This window comes from Rhineura floridana, chromosome 18 (assembly GCF_030035675.1).
Source record: "Rhineura floridana isolate rRhiFlo1 chromosome 18, rRhiFlo1.hap2, whole genome shotgun sequence".
NCBI classification, from domain to species: Eukaryota; Metazoa; Chordata; class Lepidosauria; order Squamata; family Rhineuridae; genus Rhineura; species Rhineura floridana.
Window position 1 is genome coordinate 1,183,012 of NC_084497.1, and position 14,862 is coordinate 1,197,873.

At 46.9% G+C, this 14,862-nt stretch overlaps 1 protein-coding gene across 2 annotated transcripts; it reads left to right on the forward strand.

Annotated features, from left to right (window-relative positions):
* Window positions 1–1,688: 1,688 nt before the first annotated feature.
* HMG20B (high mobility group 20B) lies at window positions 1,689–13,671 on the forward strand. Of its 2 annotated transcripts, none has more exons than XM_061601210.1 (10): window positions 1,689–1,806; window positions 3,371–3,459; window positions 4,287–4,404; window positions 5,704–5,907; window positions 6,568–6,688; window positions 7,608–7,654; window positions 8,336–8,414; window positions 8,953–9,168; window positions 10,356–10,488; window positions 11,948–13,671. In XM_061601210.1, exons 2-10 carry the CDS (start codon window positions 3,422–3,424, stop codon window positions 11,958–11,960), a joined length of 969 nt encoding a protein of 322 aa, XP_061457194.1. In that variant the 5' UTR covers window positions 1,689–1,806; window positions 3,371–3,421; the 3' UTR covers window positions 11,961–13,671. The 2 variants fall into 2 exon arrangements, with proteins under 2 accessions (XP_061457194.1, XP_061457195.1); XM_061601211.1 differs by having other exon boundaries at window positions 1,692–1,806; window positions 4,287–4,392.
* Window positions 13,672–14,862: the final 1,191 nt, after the last annotated feature.

The following is a 14,862-nucleotide window of genomic DNA, read 5'->3' on the forward strand; positions in this document are numbered from 1 at the left end:
ATCTTTTTCAGTCTTAAGGGCCGCATTACCTTCTGGGGCCATGTGCTAGCGGTGGTCAGGGCCAAACACAAAAGTGCAAAGAGACATAGCATAGCCGTAGCACTTGTCTTTTGCACGCAGAAGGCCCCAGGTTCAACACTTCTAGGTAGAACTGGGCGTGTCCCCTGCCTGAAACCATGGAGAGATGCTGCCAGTCAGTGCAGACATTAGTGAGCTAGATGACTCAATATAAGGCAGCTTTCTATGTTCCCACGTTACCATCTCAGTAGGAGATCCGTTCCGTACAACATATGAATCAGGCCTTCCGTGTGGCAGCCCCTACCCTTTGGAGCTCCCTCCCTTTGCAGACCAGACAGGCAGCATCTGTTTTGAAGGCCTTGTTTTAGCCATTTAAGTGGAGATTATCTGTATTTGGATTTAAAATTGTGTTGATATACGGAATTATTTCCCTTTTTTTCTTTTTTGCTGATGCTTTTATTGTTAAATTGCTTCAAGGTGCTTCATACAAGCCCTTTTAACTGGCAGTTCGTAAGAAGAGCCTTGCAGTGCTGGACCAGGCAAAGGGGGCCCATCTAGTCCAGCATCCCATTCTCACAGTGGCCAACCAGATGCCCCAACAGGAAACCCACAACCAGGACCTGAGCACAGCAACGCTTCCCATTTGTGATTCCCAGCAACTGGTATCCAGAGGCATTTATTGCCTCTGACCATGGAGGAAGAGTGTAGCCATCGTGGCTAGTAGCCATTGGTAGCCTTATCCTTCCCCATGAATTTGTCTAGTCCTCTTTGAAAGCCCTCCAAGTTGGTGGCTGTATCTGCCTGTTGTGGGAGAGAATTCCAGAGCTTAACTCTGCACTGCCTGAGGAAGGACTCCCTTTTGTCTGTCCTGAATCTTCTGACATTCAGCTTCACTGGATGTCCACGTGATGAGAGAGAAAATCCCAATCTAATATCTGTGTTGGATTGGAAATTGTATTTATATATGCTTTTACTGACGTTCTTATTGTTAATCGCTTTGGGATGTTTTCATGGGAAGCGATTCATAAATGAAATAAAGAAAAAAATTAATGAAACTGTGCAAGTGCATATGTTCAGAGTATTTTTAAAAAAAAAAAAACAGGGCAGGCAAACTCTCCTTTGTTTCTTTCTTTTTTGCTCCATTGTAGCAGGGATGTATGATAAATAAAGAGCTAGAGAGCTTTTGGGGGAGAGAGAAGAGAAGAGAGAAATGTCAATTGTAGTGAATTTCACAGCTGAAGTGTAACACCCACGACCCTCTAATGGCCGCGAAACCCCACTAAATGCTTTGGGAGAGGGGACCAACGAGGCCTGTGGCTTGTCCTCTTGGGCATCTCCTTGGCTTAAACCCTGCACAACTTTCACACTTTCTGACTAAAAGAACAGACGAGCCAATCAACATGAAATTGACGAACACCGGGAGTGGGGAGGGGGGTTGTCCTTGGCCCTTTTCAAGCCCATTGGCGGCCCCCCCTCCAATGGAACACTATTATTATTTTTAACTCCAACAGTCTCTCCGATTGGTTACGGTTGCAACCAATCCGTGGCGCCCCCGAGCGTGATGCGTCCTATTACGCGCGCTTGGTTGGTGATGATGGATGTGGGGAGGGTGGGGAAACCTGCCAATCAGAGGGTGGCGAAGATGGCCCTTATCCAATCAGCGTCTTAGGAGAGAGAGAAAGGGAGAGAGAGATGTTATTAGCATAATAATACAGCTGGGGGGGCCGCCGGAAAGAGGGAGGCGCTTCTGCTGATGAAAGGGGAAAGGATCAAGAAAGTTTTGAAGAGGTTTATTTTTATTATTGTTAATTATTTGGGGCCGTGATGTTGAGGAAGGGGAGATCTGGAGAGACAGAGAGCAGGGATCTGCAAGAAGGGGGGGGATTCCAGTGTTTTGGCAGGAGAGCCTGGGAGGGAAAGATAATGGAGGGAGGGAGATCTCCACCTTTATTCAAGAGGATTAGTGTTAATATGTCTATCTGCGCCCCCCCCGTCTTTCTCTTTCTCCCCCCACACCCCATGTTTCAATTTCCCAACTCCTACGGGCATGTCTGTTCCTGATCCGCCTTTAATTTGCAGACATAAGAATGTCGCAGGCGAGTTCTGGATGAGACAAAGGTGGCTCTTCCATCTCCTCGAGCACTCCTGTCTGCAACAGAGGCCAGGCAAGCTGCCTCCTGGAAGCCCACAAGCAGGACGGGAAAGCAAGAGCACCCCTGCCCAGTGGCGGGTAGACTGCCTCCGAACACGGAGGTTCCATTTTGCCAGCCTGTTTAACAGCTGTGTTGGTAGATGTCTCTTCCTAGCATGGGTCTCCACTTCACTCCCCCTGTGAAGCAATCTAGCCAGGTGCCATGTCGCTGCATCACTAGTTGTGAATGAATTTAGAATTGTGGGGATCTGCAGCCCAGTCTGTTTCACTGATATTTGCAGCATTGAATTTATGACTACCTATGCCATCCATATTTGGAAGGGTTTAAGAGAGGACTAGATAGATTCATGGAGGAGAGTAAGGCTATCGATGGCTACTAGCTATGATGGCTCCGTTCCCCCTCCGCTGTCGGAGGCAGTGATGCTTCTGAACTGCTTTGGGCTTCTCTTGGGGGCATGTGGCTGGCCACTGTGAGAACAGGATGTTGGACTATAACTGGCCTGGTCCAGCAGCCAGACTCTCCTGATGTTCTCCTGTTCATGGCTTTAGTGTTTACGGCAGTGTAATTTTTAATTTATGGCGATTGTCTAAAATAATACAAAGGGGCTGAGCCAAATATAATGAGAGAAAGGGAAAAGGTCTCTCTCCACAAAATGCTATATGTTAAGGAGCCTTTTAAGGATTGTTCTCTTTGTCTGGCTAAGGAAATTGTTCCTATCAAGATTTTTAAAGAACGGTTATTTTTCTAACAACAACTGATGGAATTCACTGCGGCAAGATCTGGGTGCTTTTTGGAGGCACCTGATTGGCCACTGGGGATGCAGCACACTGGAGCAGTTGGATCTCAGCAAGGGCTTTCCGTATCCTCTTATCCCACTCTGGCCTTATGCTGGCTGAACGGACCCTCCCTGTTCAGGGGCAGTCTACCTCTGAAGGCGAGATAACTGGGGAATGAGCTAAGGGGCGAGGGGTGTTGCCTTTGTGCTTTATTTCTCGGAGGTTCCCAGAGGAGGGATCTTGTCTCGGCACTGTTGGAAGCCGGATGCTGGGGTGGATGGACTTGTTGCCCTGCTGGTGGCTTCCTGTGCGTGAGAAGAGTTCAAACAAGAATTTAAAAGAAAAAAAAAGTTCAGTGAAACTGTCCAACCCCCTGCTTTTCTCCTGTGTGGTTTGTAACAAGTCCCAAATTTTCCTTTCCAGGTTCCCTGGGATGAGCAATTGTGTGCACGCCTTATTGCCAAGTAACAGAAAATGTCGCACAGTACCAAACAGCAATCCACCGGGCTTCTGTGAGTGTTGAACACCTCTGTTGGGAATAAAGCACCAGTTGGGACCCTCCGACCCTGGGGCTGAATCTGGCCCTCCACGCCTTTCTGTCTGGCCCTTGGAGGTGTACATCTCTCTCTCCATCTACACATGCCACCCACACATCTCCAGCCTTCATCCAGGCAGGCAAGAGGCCAGGCAGAAACACCCACGGAGGGTGTGAAGCGAGGCCAGTGAGGGCATGGCCCAGGGAGGGTCCCAGGGCCAAACGTAGGTGCCTGGGGGTCCGCATGTGGCTCCCCCTCAAGCACCAGCCTGGTAAGGGGCAAGGGGTGCCATCCAGGAGAGCCAGCAGGCTAGTGGGGAAGGATCTCTCCTCTGCCAGTCCCCTCACCCCCATCCCAGCAGATCTGTACATTTGTGGTGCAGGCTAGTAAATTTCCATGGGCTTATTTGCATGGCGTTGAAATCGACGTGCCCCTTTCCTCAATTTTTCCTCTCCTTTGTATGTAAATGGGTCAGTGTTAGCTACTTTATTTATTTATTGCATTTATAGCCCACTTTTTTCTCCAAGAAGCTCAAGGTGACGTACATGATTCTCTTCCCCCTCATTTAATTTCCACAACTACCTTGTGAGGTAGGTTAGGCTGAGAGGCAGTGGCTGGGCCAAGGTCACCCAGTGAGCTCCACAGCTGAGTGAGGATTTGCACCTTGGTCTCCAAAGGCCTATCCCAATACTCTAATCACTGCCCCACACTGGCTCTCAGCTTTTTAAAACAACAGCAACAAATGCTTGTATTGATGGAAGTTCACAGTAATTTCGCTCTCTGTGCTTCTGCTGTGGTTTCAGAAATGCTGCCGGTAAAATGCAACCCGGGAGCTTCTTGGTGTCTATTAAACAGGAGAAAGGCGAGGTCCCTCGGCTGATTGGGGAGAAGCCCCATGGCGAAGAGGAGGTGAGCCCCCTGGTGTGTTCATGTGGCTGGGGTATAAGCCTTCCATCCCTGACCCACATGGGGGGACACAGGGGTTTGAATCTTAGCCCCAATGCAGTGCAGATTGCAGATTATTATTTGGGGGGGGTCCTGCCATGGATTCCTTCGCTGAGTCTATCCCCTTGCTGCCATTTTTGCCATCTGCTGCTGCTCCTCTGCCTGATCAGGTTGCAGTATTGAAGACAGGAAGCAGGACCTCCCCCTCTGGGGCATGGGCCTTTAGCAGATGCCCAAAACATGCCAACCTCGAGCCCAAGGGAAGAGAGTTATCCTTGGCAGTTCAAAGTGGCATCTTCTTCCTCCTCTCCTGGTTTTGTTGCAACGATCTGATTATCCCTGCCGGATCTGATTATCCCTGCCGGGAAGTGTAGCAACCGAAGGAGGGAAGGGCTTCAGGAAATATGGCAATGTGAAACTGGTGCATCAGTTGGTATAATTGGAGTGTCCTGTGTGCTCAGCAAAGAAATCAATCAAATAGCACTGTCCAAATTCTGTGTTCAAGCAATCCCAATCAAACACCATGCAAGGCTCAGTTCAGTGTGATCTGTATAAATTGCACCAAATCTGCACCATTATATAAATACTGAATTTTTTAAAGAAAAATCTATCTATTTTGCATAATTCTGGGTTTGTGTGTCATGGAATGGGGCCGAGAGTTATTTTGGGGCATTAAAGCCTTCCTGCATCCCGTGCTTGTCAGTGGTCCTTTTTAAGTCGTGGTCCTTTTCCCCACGGACCAGCTGAAGACTGCTGAGGGCCTTCATGGTTTTTCTGCCTTTTGTACTGATTGCATTGAGGCTGTATGATTTTTAACGGTATTTTTATGGTTTATTTTTTCCTTATATTTTATTCCATTGGGAGAGCATGCCAGGCATTGCGCACATCCTTTCAAACATCTCTCCACAGCTGGTGCTGCTGCTGTTATTTCGCTTTCCTCACAAAACTGATCCAATAAGACACTAAAACCAATTGCAACCAACAAAACCAATTAAAAAAAATCCTAAAAACACATCTGTACAGATAAAAGACAGGCCTTGCAGAGCCCTGCCATGCTAAATGAGGCTGCCAATATTCATGAGGACTAGGAACTTTATTTTGCTTTTAAAGGCAAGTGGAGATTCTTAAGGAGCTGAATGCTCTGCCCAAGACCGTTTGTTATGTGCTCATGTGGACTTGTCGCATCCACATATAATAATCAGAAATGGGATGAGTTTCTGTCTAGGGTGTTCAGTCCTTCTCTCTCTCTCTCTCTCTCTGTTGTGGAACGAGAAGCCTGTGAAGAAGAGAGGCTGGCCGAAAGGCAAGAAGAGGAAGAAGATCCTCCCCAATGGACCAAAGGCCCCAGTGACTGGCTACGTGCGCTTCCTGAACGAACGGCGGGAGCTGATCCGGATGCAACACCCGGACCTGCCCTTTCCGGAGATCACAAAGATGTTGGGCGCGGAGTGGAGCAAACTGCAACCCGTGGATAAGCAGGTGACGGTGGATGTAAAAGCGCTTAGAGCAGCCGCTCTTCGTCTTTTTGGGGGGTCACAGTCCCCTTTGAGAATACAGTGAAAGAGGGATGGACCCACAAAATAAATAAATAAATAAATGCAATTAATTTTATTGCATTGGAAATTGATTTTTTCCCCAGTTCACAGACCCCCTGGGGGTCCATGGATCACAGCTTAAGAACTCCTGAGTCAAACCACATTTGCACCATACAATTATTCCACCTGGAACAGTCACGGCTTCCCCCAAAGTATCCTGGGATCTATAGTTTAAGGTGCTGAGAATTGTCAGGAGACCCCCAATTGCCCTCACAGAGCTACAATTCCCAGAGCTCCCTGGGAAGAGGGATGGATTGTTAAACCACTCTGGGACTAAACATGTGTGAATGTGGCCTTATTTTTGTTATTTTAAGTTTTGTTAAATGCTGAAAAAAAGGATCAACATTGGGTTGTGTCTGACTAAATTCTGCTCAGAGCAGACCTGCAGGGAGTGGGCCAGTTCTGGGCCCGCCCCTTCAGCTGGATCCAATTCCCCCACCCCTGAGTGAGAGTCTCGTGTCACCAGCCTGTTCCACGTTGCACAATAAGAACCAAAAGTGTTGTGGGCTGGAGACGGTGGTGACCCTTCCTGCCTTGGTTTCAGCGCTATCTCGACGAGGCCGAACGTGAGAAGCAGCAGTACATGAAGGAGCTGAGGGAGTACCAGCAGTCGGAAGCCTACAAGATGTGTGCCGAGAAGATGCAGGAGAAGAAGATCAAGAAAGGTGCTTTGCCTCTGAGCCCGTTCCGGGCATCTCAGGTTTTGTCTTTGGGATGAGAGCAAAGGAACCCTCAAATGTAACTGGGGGTGGTGGTGGCTGGCAGGCAGGCAGGCTGGCTGGCTGGCTGGGGGCTGAGGCACAGCTGAGAATCCACCTTGGTTCCATAGCTAAGCAGTAATCCCTCAGAACAGCACCTACAGAGGAGGCTGCCCACTGCATCTCTGGATGATTCTCTCTGCTATGGCCTCCCGCTGCCCCGCTGCTAATCAGCCTTCTCTACAGTTTTACACTTCTGCTTAATTGGTTGTGGCAGAATGAGCTAAATGCTGCTCATGCACAGATGCAGCAAGCATTAAAAAGAGGCTGGCTGTTGTGTCTCTGTGCAAATCCCTGTTCTGGGATAGCCTTTTTCTGTTGGGTATGGTGGAATGAACCCCACATGTTTTCCTCACACAGACACAGCAAGAATTACAGGAGGCTGGCTAGTAAGTCCCTGTGCAAGTCCCTGCTCTGGGATTGCTTGTGTGTCCAAGAACAGTGACTTGTCTAGAAACATAATGGGTGGCCTCCTTTTAGGGGAGATCAGCTCATTTTTGCCCTTATATGCTCCAAAATGAAACTTTTTTGGGGAGGGGCAGATTAAGAGTGAAGGTTTGCCTGAGTTTGCTTGTTTTCCTCTGTCCTCCTCATCCCTTTTTCCTTTTCTGTTATGTCTTTTAGAAGGTAAGCACAGTAAAAAGTGTGCTGTAGGAGTCAGATGTTTGGGACAGAGAGTGATGTGGGACTGTTGAAATCAACCACCCTTATGCTCATATTTGGAGAATCTGGGCTTGGGTCCTGCCTGTGTTATCAGACTCATTGTGTGCCTTCAGTCGAGTCATCATCACCTTACTTTGTTGACTTTTTTCCCCATGCCCTTTAGAGGATGCTGGCCCGGGAGCTGTGAACATGCTGCTGAATGGATACAAGGTAAAGCAGCTTGTCAGAGTTTAGGGAAGGGCCTCAGACTTTGACTGATTGCACAGAAATGGGAAATTTTAAGAGATTTACATTTTCTAGTGTGCAAGTTTTCAGCTTCTCCAGCCTGAAGAAATGCTCTGGGGCACTCAAAAGTTTGCATGATACTTTGTGTCAAGTCAAGTTTAGTTTAATGTTGCAACCACAGGCCATAACATAACAACTCAAGACATATTCTGGGAGGAAGGGAAGGATATAAATGTAATAAATAAGTAAAACATACAAATATTTTGCTACTTTGTGACATTTGGGGCAGCCTAATAAAAGTATTTCCCTTTTGGAGATTCTTTGTTATGGGCAAAGACATTGTAAAACTTTTAAAACAAATTATAGTTAATGTTTTATTCCTTGTTTATCCACCTGGAGGCTTGAAAGTGTGTTTTATTGTCAAATGTGTCTTTTGAGAGAAAATGCGCTACAATGAAATTTTCCGTATTGCAGGAAGTAGAATTACATGGTGATTCTGAAAGTGAAATGACTTACGAAGACTTCCTCCACTCATCCGCTCCCCCCAAACCCTCAAGATTTCTCCTCAGATCTTGAATTTTTTCTACTGGGGGGAAATATGTGGTTTTCTATCTGCTCCATATTATTTCTTTAGCCTTCACCTTCTCTTCTGTTCTTCTCTGCCAGGCTGGAGAGAGCGGCAGTGACGGCTTTTCGACATTTGATGTCCCCATATTCACAGAGGAATTCTTGGACCAGAATAAAGGTTAGGAAGGAAAAGGTTCAGCTGCCCATATCGCAGGTAGCCCATGGCTGTTGCTGGATGACAACTCCCAACATCCTTGCCAATTGGTCATGTGGGCTGCTGGGAGCCAGATTTTAACACCAGGTTTCCTTAGTGCTGACTTAAGAAGAGGCATTCTCCTCTCCCAGGAGGGAATGCCTCTTCTAAATAGAGGCATTCTATTTCTTTCATGCAACAGGGAATGCCTCATTGGGGGAGCTGTGATGCTCCAGATGTTACTGGCTGGGAGCTTCCATCATCCTTGATGGTTGCCAAGATGACTGGGGCTGATGGAAGCTGGTGTCCAGTGGTATCTTGAGGGCAGATAATTGTGAAGGGAGGACAAATTCCTTTACAGGCAACCTTCCAGGGCCCACCTGCTCTAAAAAAAAAAATCCTTGATGGCAAAGGATTGCCCTTGAACCTGGAGTTGAGAGGGCAAGGGGACAGGGGTGCACCCCACATCTTTGTTTTAATGCCCGGCCTCTTTCCTTTCTTTTTCTTCCTTTTATGGGCGCAGTGCGGGAGGCCGAGCTGCGCCACCTGCGCAAGATGAACACGGACTTTGAGGAGCAGAACGCCATCTTGCAGAAGCACACAGAGAGCATGAGCTGTGCGAAGGAGCGCCTTGAGCAGGAGCTGGCGCTGGAGGAGAGGCAGACGATGGCGCTGCAGCAGCAGCTCCAGGCCGTCCGCCAAGCCCTGACCGTCAGCTTTGCCAGCCTCCCCATCCCAGGTGTGGTGGGGGACTCCCCTCCTCTCCCCCCAGGGGAGTATCTGATTCTGGAGCGCCTCAGCTGGGCGGGGCTCCAAGCCAAAGGGTCCCAGACTGTGGTCCCTGGGTCCCCAGGGGCCTGCGGGCATCATCCAGGCGGTCCGTGGCATTCCCGCATGAAATAGTCATCTTGATTTTTCATCGCTTCTTTATTTCTTCTCTTGCAAGTCACCGTATTTACAGTTTGCATTCCACAGTGTAACAGAACAAAATACAAATCCCAAACTGAGCTTCTCCAAGGTGGGCTGTGCTGTGTTTGTGGATATTATTATTAGTAGTATTATTTGAATTTATATCCATCCTTCTTCCTGAAGGAGCGCAAGGTGGGAAATATAACAAAACAATTTAACATGAAGAAGAAAGACATACTAGAAACAATGGGAAAACATTGCAAAACACAATCACAATTAAAAACATTGCAAATCACAGTTAAAAATATTGCAAAACACAATTAAAAACATTGCAAATCACAGTTAAAAATATTGCAAAACACAATTAAAAACATTGTAAATCACAGTTAAAAATATTGCAAAACACAATCACAATTAAAAACATTGCAAATCACAGTTAAAAATATTGCAAAACACAGCTTAAAATTGATCTTGAGGTTGCCAGGAACAGTCCTGCAGCCAAATTACTTATTTGCCCTTGAAGACAGGAGATGGCATATCTACCGCATTAAATGTGCATATTGATTTTTAATACTGTTGTAGTTGCTTTTTGTTTCTAAGATTGTACTTTATCGTATTACCTTTTGAATACTATGACATACATCAAATATAATCTATAGGAGATAAAAGAAGCAATGGAAAACCCTAGAGCACGTAGCAGAGCACATAACGGAATAAAAACAGTCCTGCAGTTGAAGAGCAGGTTGTAAAACTGCAAAACTGAAATTCTAAAAGAGACAGTTTCATACATCCATCAATGGATTTCCAGGAAGGGGACTGAACTGAGGACCTTGAGTTTTCATTTTTTTAAAAATAAATAAAACAATTAAGTTTCTAGCTTTTAAGACAGGCGTGAAATTACAGGTGTGATTAGATTTTATTCTGGGAGTGGAATAAGGGATGTGAGATAAGCAAGAAATATTAGTTTGCAGACCGTGAAGGAGGCTGGCAGTGAGGTTATAAGTTTCTCCCCGACAGGTACAGGCGAGACCCCCACTTTGGGCACTCTGGATTTCTACATGGCGAAACTACACAGTGCCATTGAAGGCAACCCTGTGCAACATGAGAGGCTGGTGGTTCGGGTCAAGGAGATTCTGTCCCGCATTGCCAGGTGAATATGCATGTGTTATATCAATGACAACAGAAGGTGGTGGTGGTCTTTTACAAATAGCACCTGTTGCGGGGGTTCCCAAACTATAGTCCGTGGACTTCACTCAGATGGTCCGTGTTGTGTCTGTGGATCTCTGCTTGAAGATGAGAGGGAGCACATTCACCGCTTCAGATGTGGATATTGATTTTTAATAGCGTCTTTTATTTCTACTGTTGTACTTTACTGGGTTACAATTTGGATTTTGTGGCATGGATCACATATAAGAAATAAGAGGGCATGAAAATGCAGTTAAAGGTCATGCAGCACCTAGCACGGCGCATTACAATTGCCCCCACAGGCAGAGAGAATCATGAAGTGGTCTGCCGAGACCCTCAATGATTTTCAAGTGGTCCATGTGTATGTGTGAAGCTTAGGAACCAGCAACCTATTGTGTTTAGGGGTGGGGAGCAATATTTCCTGCATGGCCAAGACAAGGCCGTGCAAGGCATGTCATTTCACTGCTTCTCCAAAGCGCATAGAGCATGGATGTGGGTGGAACCTGTGGACCTCTCTGGGTGTGGCCAAACTCCATTTCCCATCATTCCTGACCGTTGGCCGTGTTGGCTGAGGCTGATGGGAACTGGAGTGCAGCCTCATCCAGAGGGCTGCAAGGTCCCTGTGCCCGGCGGAAATGCAGAGGGAGGGACGGAGGATTATGGGAAGCGGCTGTCTCTTTATAAGAGGAACGGAGCAACTCAGGCCCTCCAAGCCTCTCAGTCTGGCCCTTGGAAACTCTCCCCAGGCCACACCCCCTACTAGCCTAGCTGTGCACCTTCCTTGGGTGTTTTTGTATAGCTGGAGCGTGTCCTTGAACTCGGATCATGCCTCTGGCTTGCCTCGATGGAAGATAGAGAGGGGTGTGTATGAGTGTATGCAGCCTTCAGTAAAATGGAAATGGATGGCCTTCCAGTCGATTCCGACTTATGGCGACCTCATGAATAGGGCTTCATGGTAAGCGGTATTCAGAGGGGTTCACCATCTGAGGTCGAGAGGCAGTGACTGGCCCAAGGTCACCCAGTGAATTTCATGGCTTCGAACCCAGGTCTCCCAGGTCCTAGTCCAACACTGTAACCACTAAGCCACACTAAAATTTACATCTGTTGCCCTGCCCACTTTTGCCTGTGACATGTGGCCCCTGGAAAGCTGCCCCGAAGCCCAGTCCCCGGGCTGAAAATGGTTCCCCACCCCTGCTTTAGAATATGGGCAGGTCCACACTGTACTCTTAAAGCACAGCCAACGCTGGGAACTGTAGTTTGTTAAGGGTGCTGGGAATGTGTAGTGCTGTGAGGGGGGAACCAGAGTTCCCAGGATTCTTTGGGGGAAGTCATGTGATTCAAATGTGCTCTAGAAATCTTAGTGTGGGCAAATTAAGCACGCAAGGGATTGTTGATCTCTCTCTCTCTCTCTTTCATATAACCAGTGAGCACTTGTGAGCCGCCACAGATGTCCCAGCGCAACTTGAAAACTTTAGGACTGCCATCTGTAGCATTGACGGATGCTTTTCCGCACGTAGCTGCCTTCACCTTTCCAGGTCTTCTGTCGCTGTGCCTCTTCCGTGCTCCTGTGACGTCTTGGAGCAATTTTCTCCCACCCACCCCTTCCCCTTATTGTCCAAGATGGCTAGCAGGGTAGTCGACATAGAACTATAGCAAGTCAACTCATGTCGTCAAAGCTCTGGAATTCTGTGCTTTTGGGGGGAACGGAGAGGATCCGATTTTGCCCTGTTTTTTGGTAATGAGAGCATGAGTTTGCACATAACAACAAATATCCATTGGTTATGCCAGTGGCTTTTAACCGTGGTTGCCAAACCTAGCCTCCTTGTCCAGAGATGATGCTTTCTTCTTCTCCACCCCCCCCCATGTTTATTGCTGTCACCTGGGTATGGGCCTGCTTGCTTTACAAAACAACAACAGGTAAGAGCACAACTTTTAAAGCAACTGGAATGCTCAAGAATTTAAAGGAGCTGTTTTTAACACTGGGTCACCTTCATGCGCTTGCCTGCCAGCCAAGAGCTGGTTGCAAGTCCTCAAATTTGCAGGGCAATTGTATGAATGAATGGATAAATAAATGTATTATGGTCACTGGCCGATTAAAATTTTATACCAACAGGGTGCACTACACTGAAAATAAAGATAATTGTTTTTACAGAGGGACCTAAAGGAAACAGAGATCTCTTTTTTAATTCTTTGTAACCTGGAGATGCCAGAAATTGAACCTGGGACCTTCTGCATGCAAAGCTCCTGAGCTATATAGAGTTTTTTGCATGGAGCTTGTTTGTGCTGGGTTGAGGCCGCTGGCTCATCTATGCAACCACCGACCTACATTTCCACCGTGACATTTTTAGGGTTAGTTCCCTTTGCTCCCCTGCCCCACTTCTCTCCCTATATAAATGTGTCCACAGTTGCACAGGGTATGGTAAAAAAAAATGACAACTGGGCCCTGAGACTTGAGAATCCAGGCTGTGCACTTTTTTTGAAAAATTCAAGTTTCTAGCTGTCGTGATTCGTAATTGAAGACACCTCTGAAGCCAGAGCAGGAAGTTGAAGAGGGTTTCCAGGGACCATGTGCAAGGGGTCCCTTGCACCCTTTCGTAGGGGAAGAAGGGGCAGAATAACGTATGGAGAAAGGCATATACTTAATTTTGCTTAATTTGCAGAAAGATATCGGGTTGCAGGACTCAGTGGCCACTTTTGCACATTGCAGTAAGCCGTAAACCATGGCTTAACATGCCTGAGCAGATCAGGCCAACTGCTCTTCCTTGTTAGGGAGAAGCAAGCCATAATCCCTGGTTTAGCATTGCTCCAAATCATGTTATTTTTGGCTTACCATTATCCCTTGTTCGGACAGAACATTCAGCTGGACATCATGGTTTCTCTCCTCTGTGGATTGGCCATGGTATTCTGTGCTGCACAAATGGGCCAATTTGTCAATGGAGGATCTTGGCATAAATTTTGGATTAATCTATTTTAGTTTTAGGACGCGTTAGTCCTCTTTCTCATGAAAGAGAAAGAGAAAAAATCCAGTCTGACTGTCTGGCTCTTGCCTTGTGGTGAATTATCTCTGATGCTCATACAGACTTTTTGAATCTTGTATTTTCTTAGTGTTGCATACTGAATGACAACAATAAAATGTTATTTTAGGGAAGTGGTTATGTTTTTTCTGTGGGTGCTGGGTTTATTTTAAAAGAAATAAAATAAATACTTTTAAGAACAAACAAACCTGAGCAATGGGCTGTTTTGTCCCCCTTCGTGTGGAAGAGTTTGACCTGGTTTGGGATGAAAATTGTGGGAGGAGGTGGTTGAGTTGACTGGCCATAAGATCCTACGTGAGTTTACTCGGAAGTAGGGATGGAACAGTCTTAAACTCAATTCTCCACATTTCTGCAGCAATTTGCCACTTTTAAAGAAATCCCCATGGGAATCCCTCAGCATTTTAGTGAGAATTTCTCCTGATGAGCATATTCTTTTTGTGCAGTTCTGACTAATGTCATTTTTGCAAGCAGCGCCTCCTAATATAATGCATTTTCTATGTTATTTTCCCTTTGCTTTCAATTGCTGTGCTTCTGTTACATATCAGTGTTGTTGTTTTTCTTTTTTCTGCTACCAATAAAAATTGCAGGCTGGATCCAGACATATGCTTAAGGGTAGAGTCATTGCAATCAATGGGACTTGCGCGCGCACGCACACACATACGCACAAATGGTGCTGCCTGCCTGCCAGCCACCACCACCCCCTGTTACATTTGGAGGGATGCATTTGCTACCCACAGCCCTGCCCTGCAGACGTCTGCTCGGCTTGAACATGATCTCAATTTCAGCGGCTGTCCACATCCAAAGAAGCTTCAGCCTGCGCGTCAACCGTAAGCATCCGGACTAAGCAAGCGCACAGCCTCTGCTGTTCAACGAGTGCGACACAGGGGGGCATTTCCTGCCGTCTCCACAAGAGGGCGACCTTTCGCTATCTTGCTATGTTTTTTATCCCCCACAAAGTGTATTAAAAGTTGCCGCCACACGATGGCGCCCTTTCCTTGCCTTGTTTTTAGCGTATATATTACATACATGGTGTGTTTAATATATGTACATGCTCGTACACATACACATAATATATATCTCTCCATTTCCCATTGATTCATTTCTATATATGGGGCTTGGATTGCTGGCAGGAGGAGGAGGGATAAAAAGGAAAATCGCACCACCTTCTTCCCTTCCACCATCCCCCTTTTACATGCGTGTGGCTTATTTATTCTGATTATTTGTGTGAGTGTGAGTGGGGTTTTGCACTCAAGGCAGGCTCCACGGGCCGCTGCTAGGCCTCGGAGTGGTTGCCAGGCAACGGC

Coding starts and splice junctions, on each gene's coding strand:
- HMG20B (XM_061601210.1), top strand. CDS start 3,422: ATGTCGCACAGTACCAAACAGCAATCCACCGGGCTTCT. Junction 7,655..8,335: donor TGCTGCTGAATGGATACAAG/GTAAAGCAGCTT, acceptor CTTCTCTGCCAG/GCTGGAGAGAGCGGCAGTGA. Junction 8,415..8,952: donor ATTCTTGGACCAGAATAAAG/GTTAGGAAGGAA, acceptor TTATGGGCGCAG/TGCGGGAGGCCGAGCTGCGC.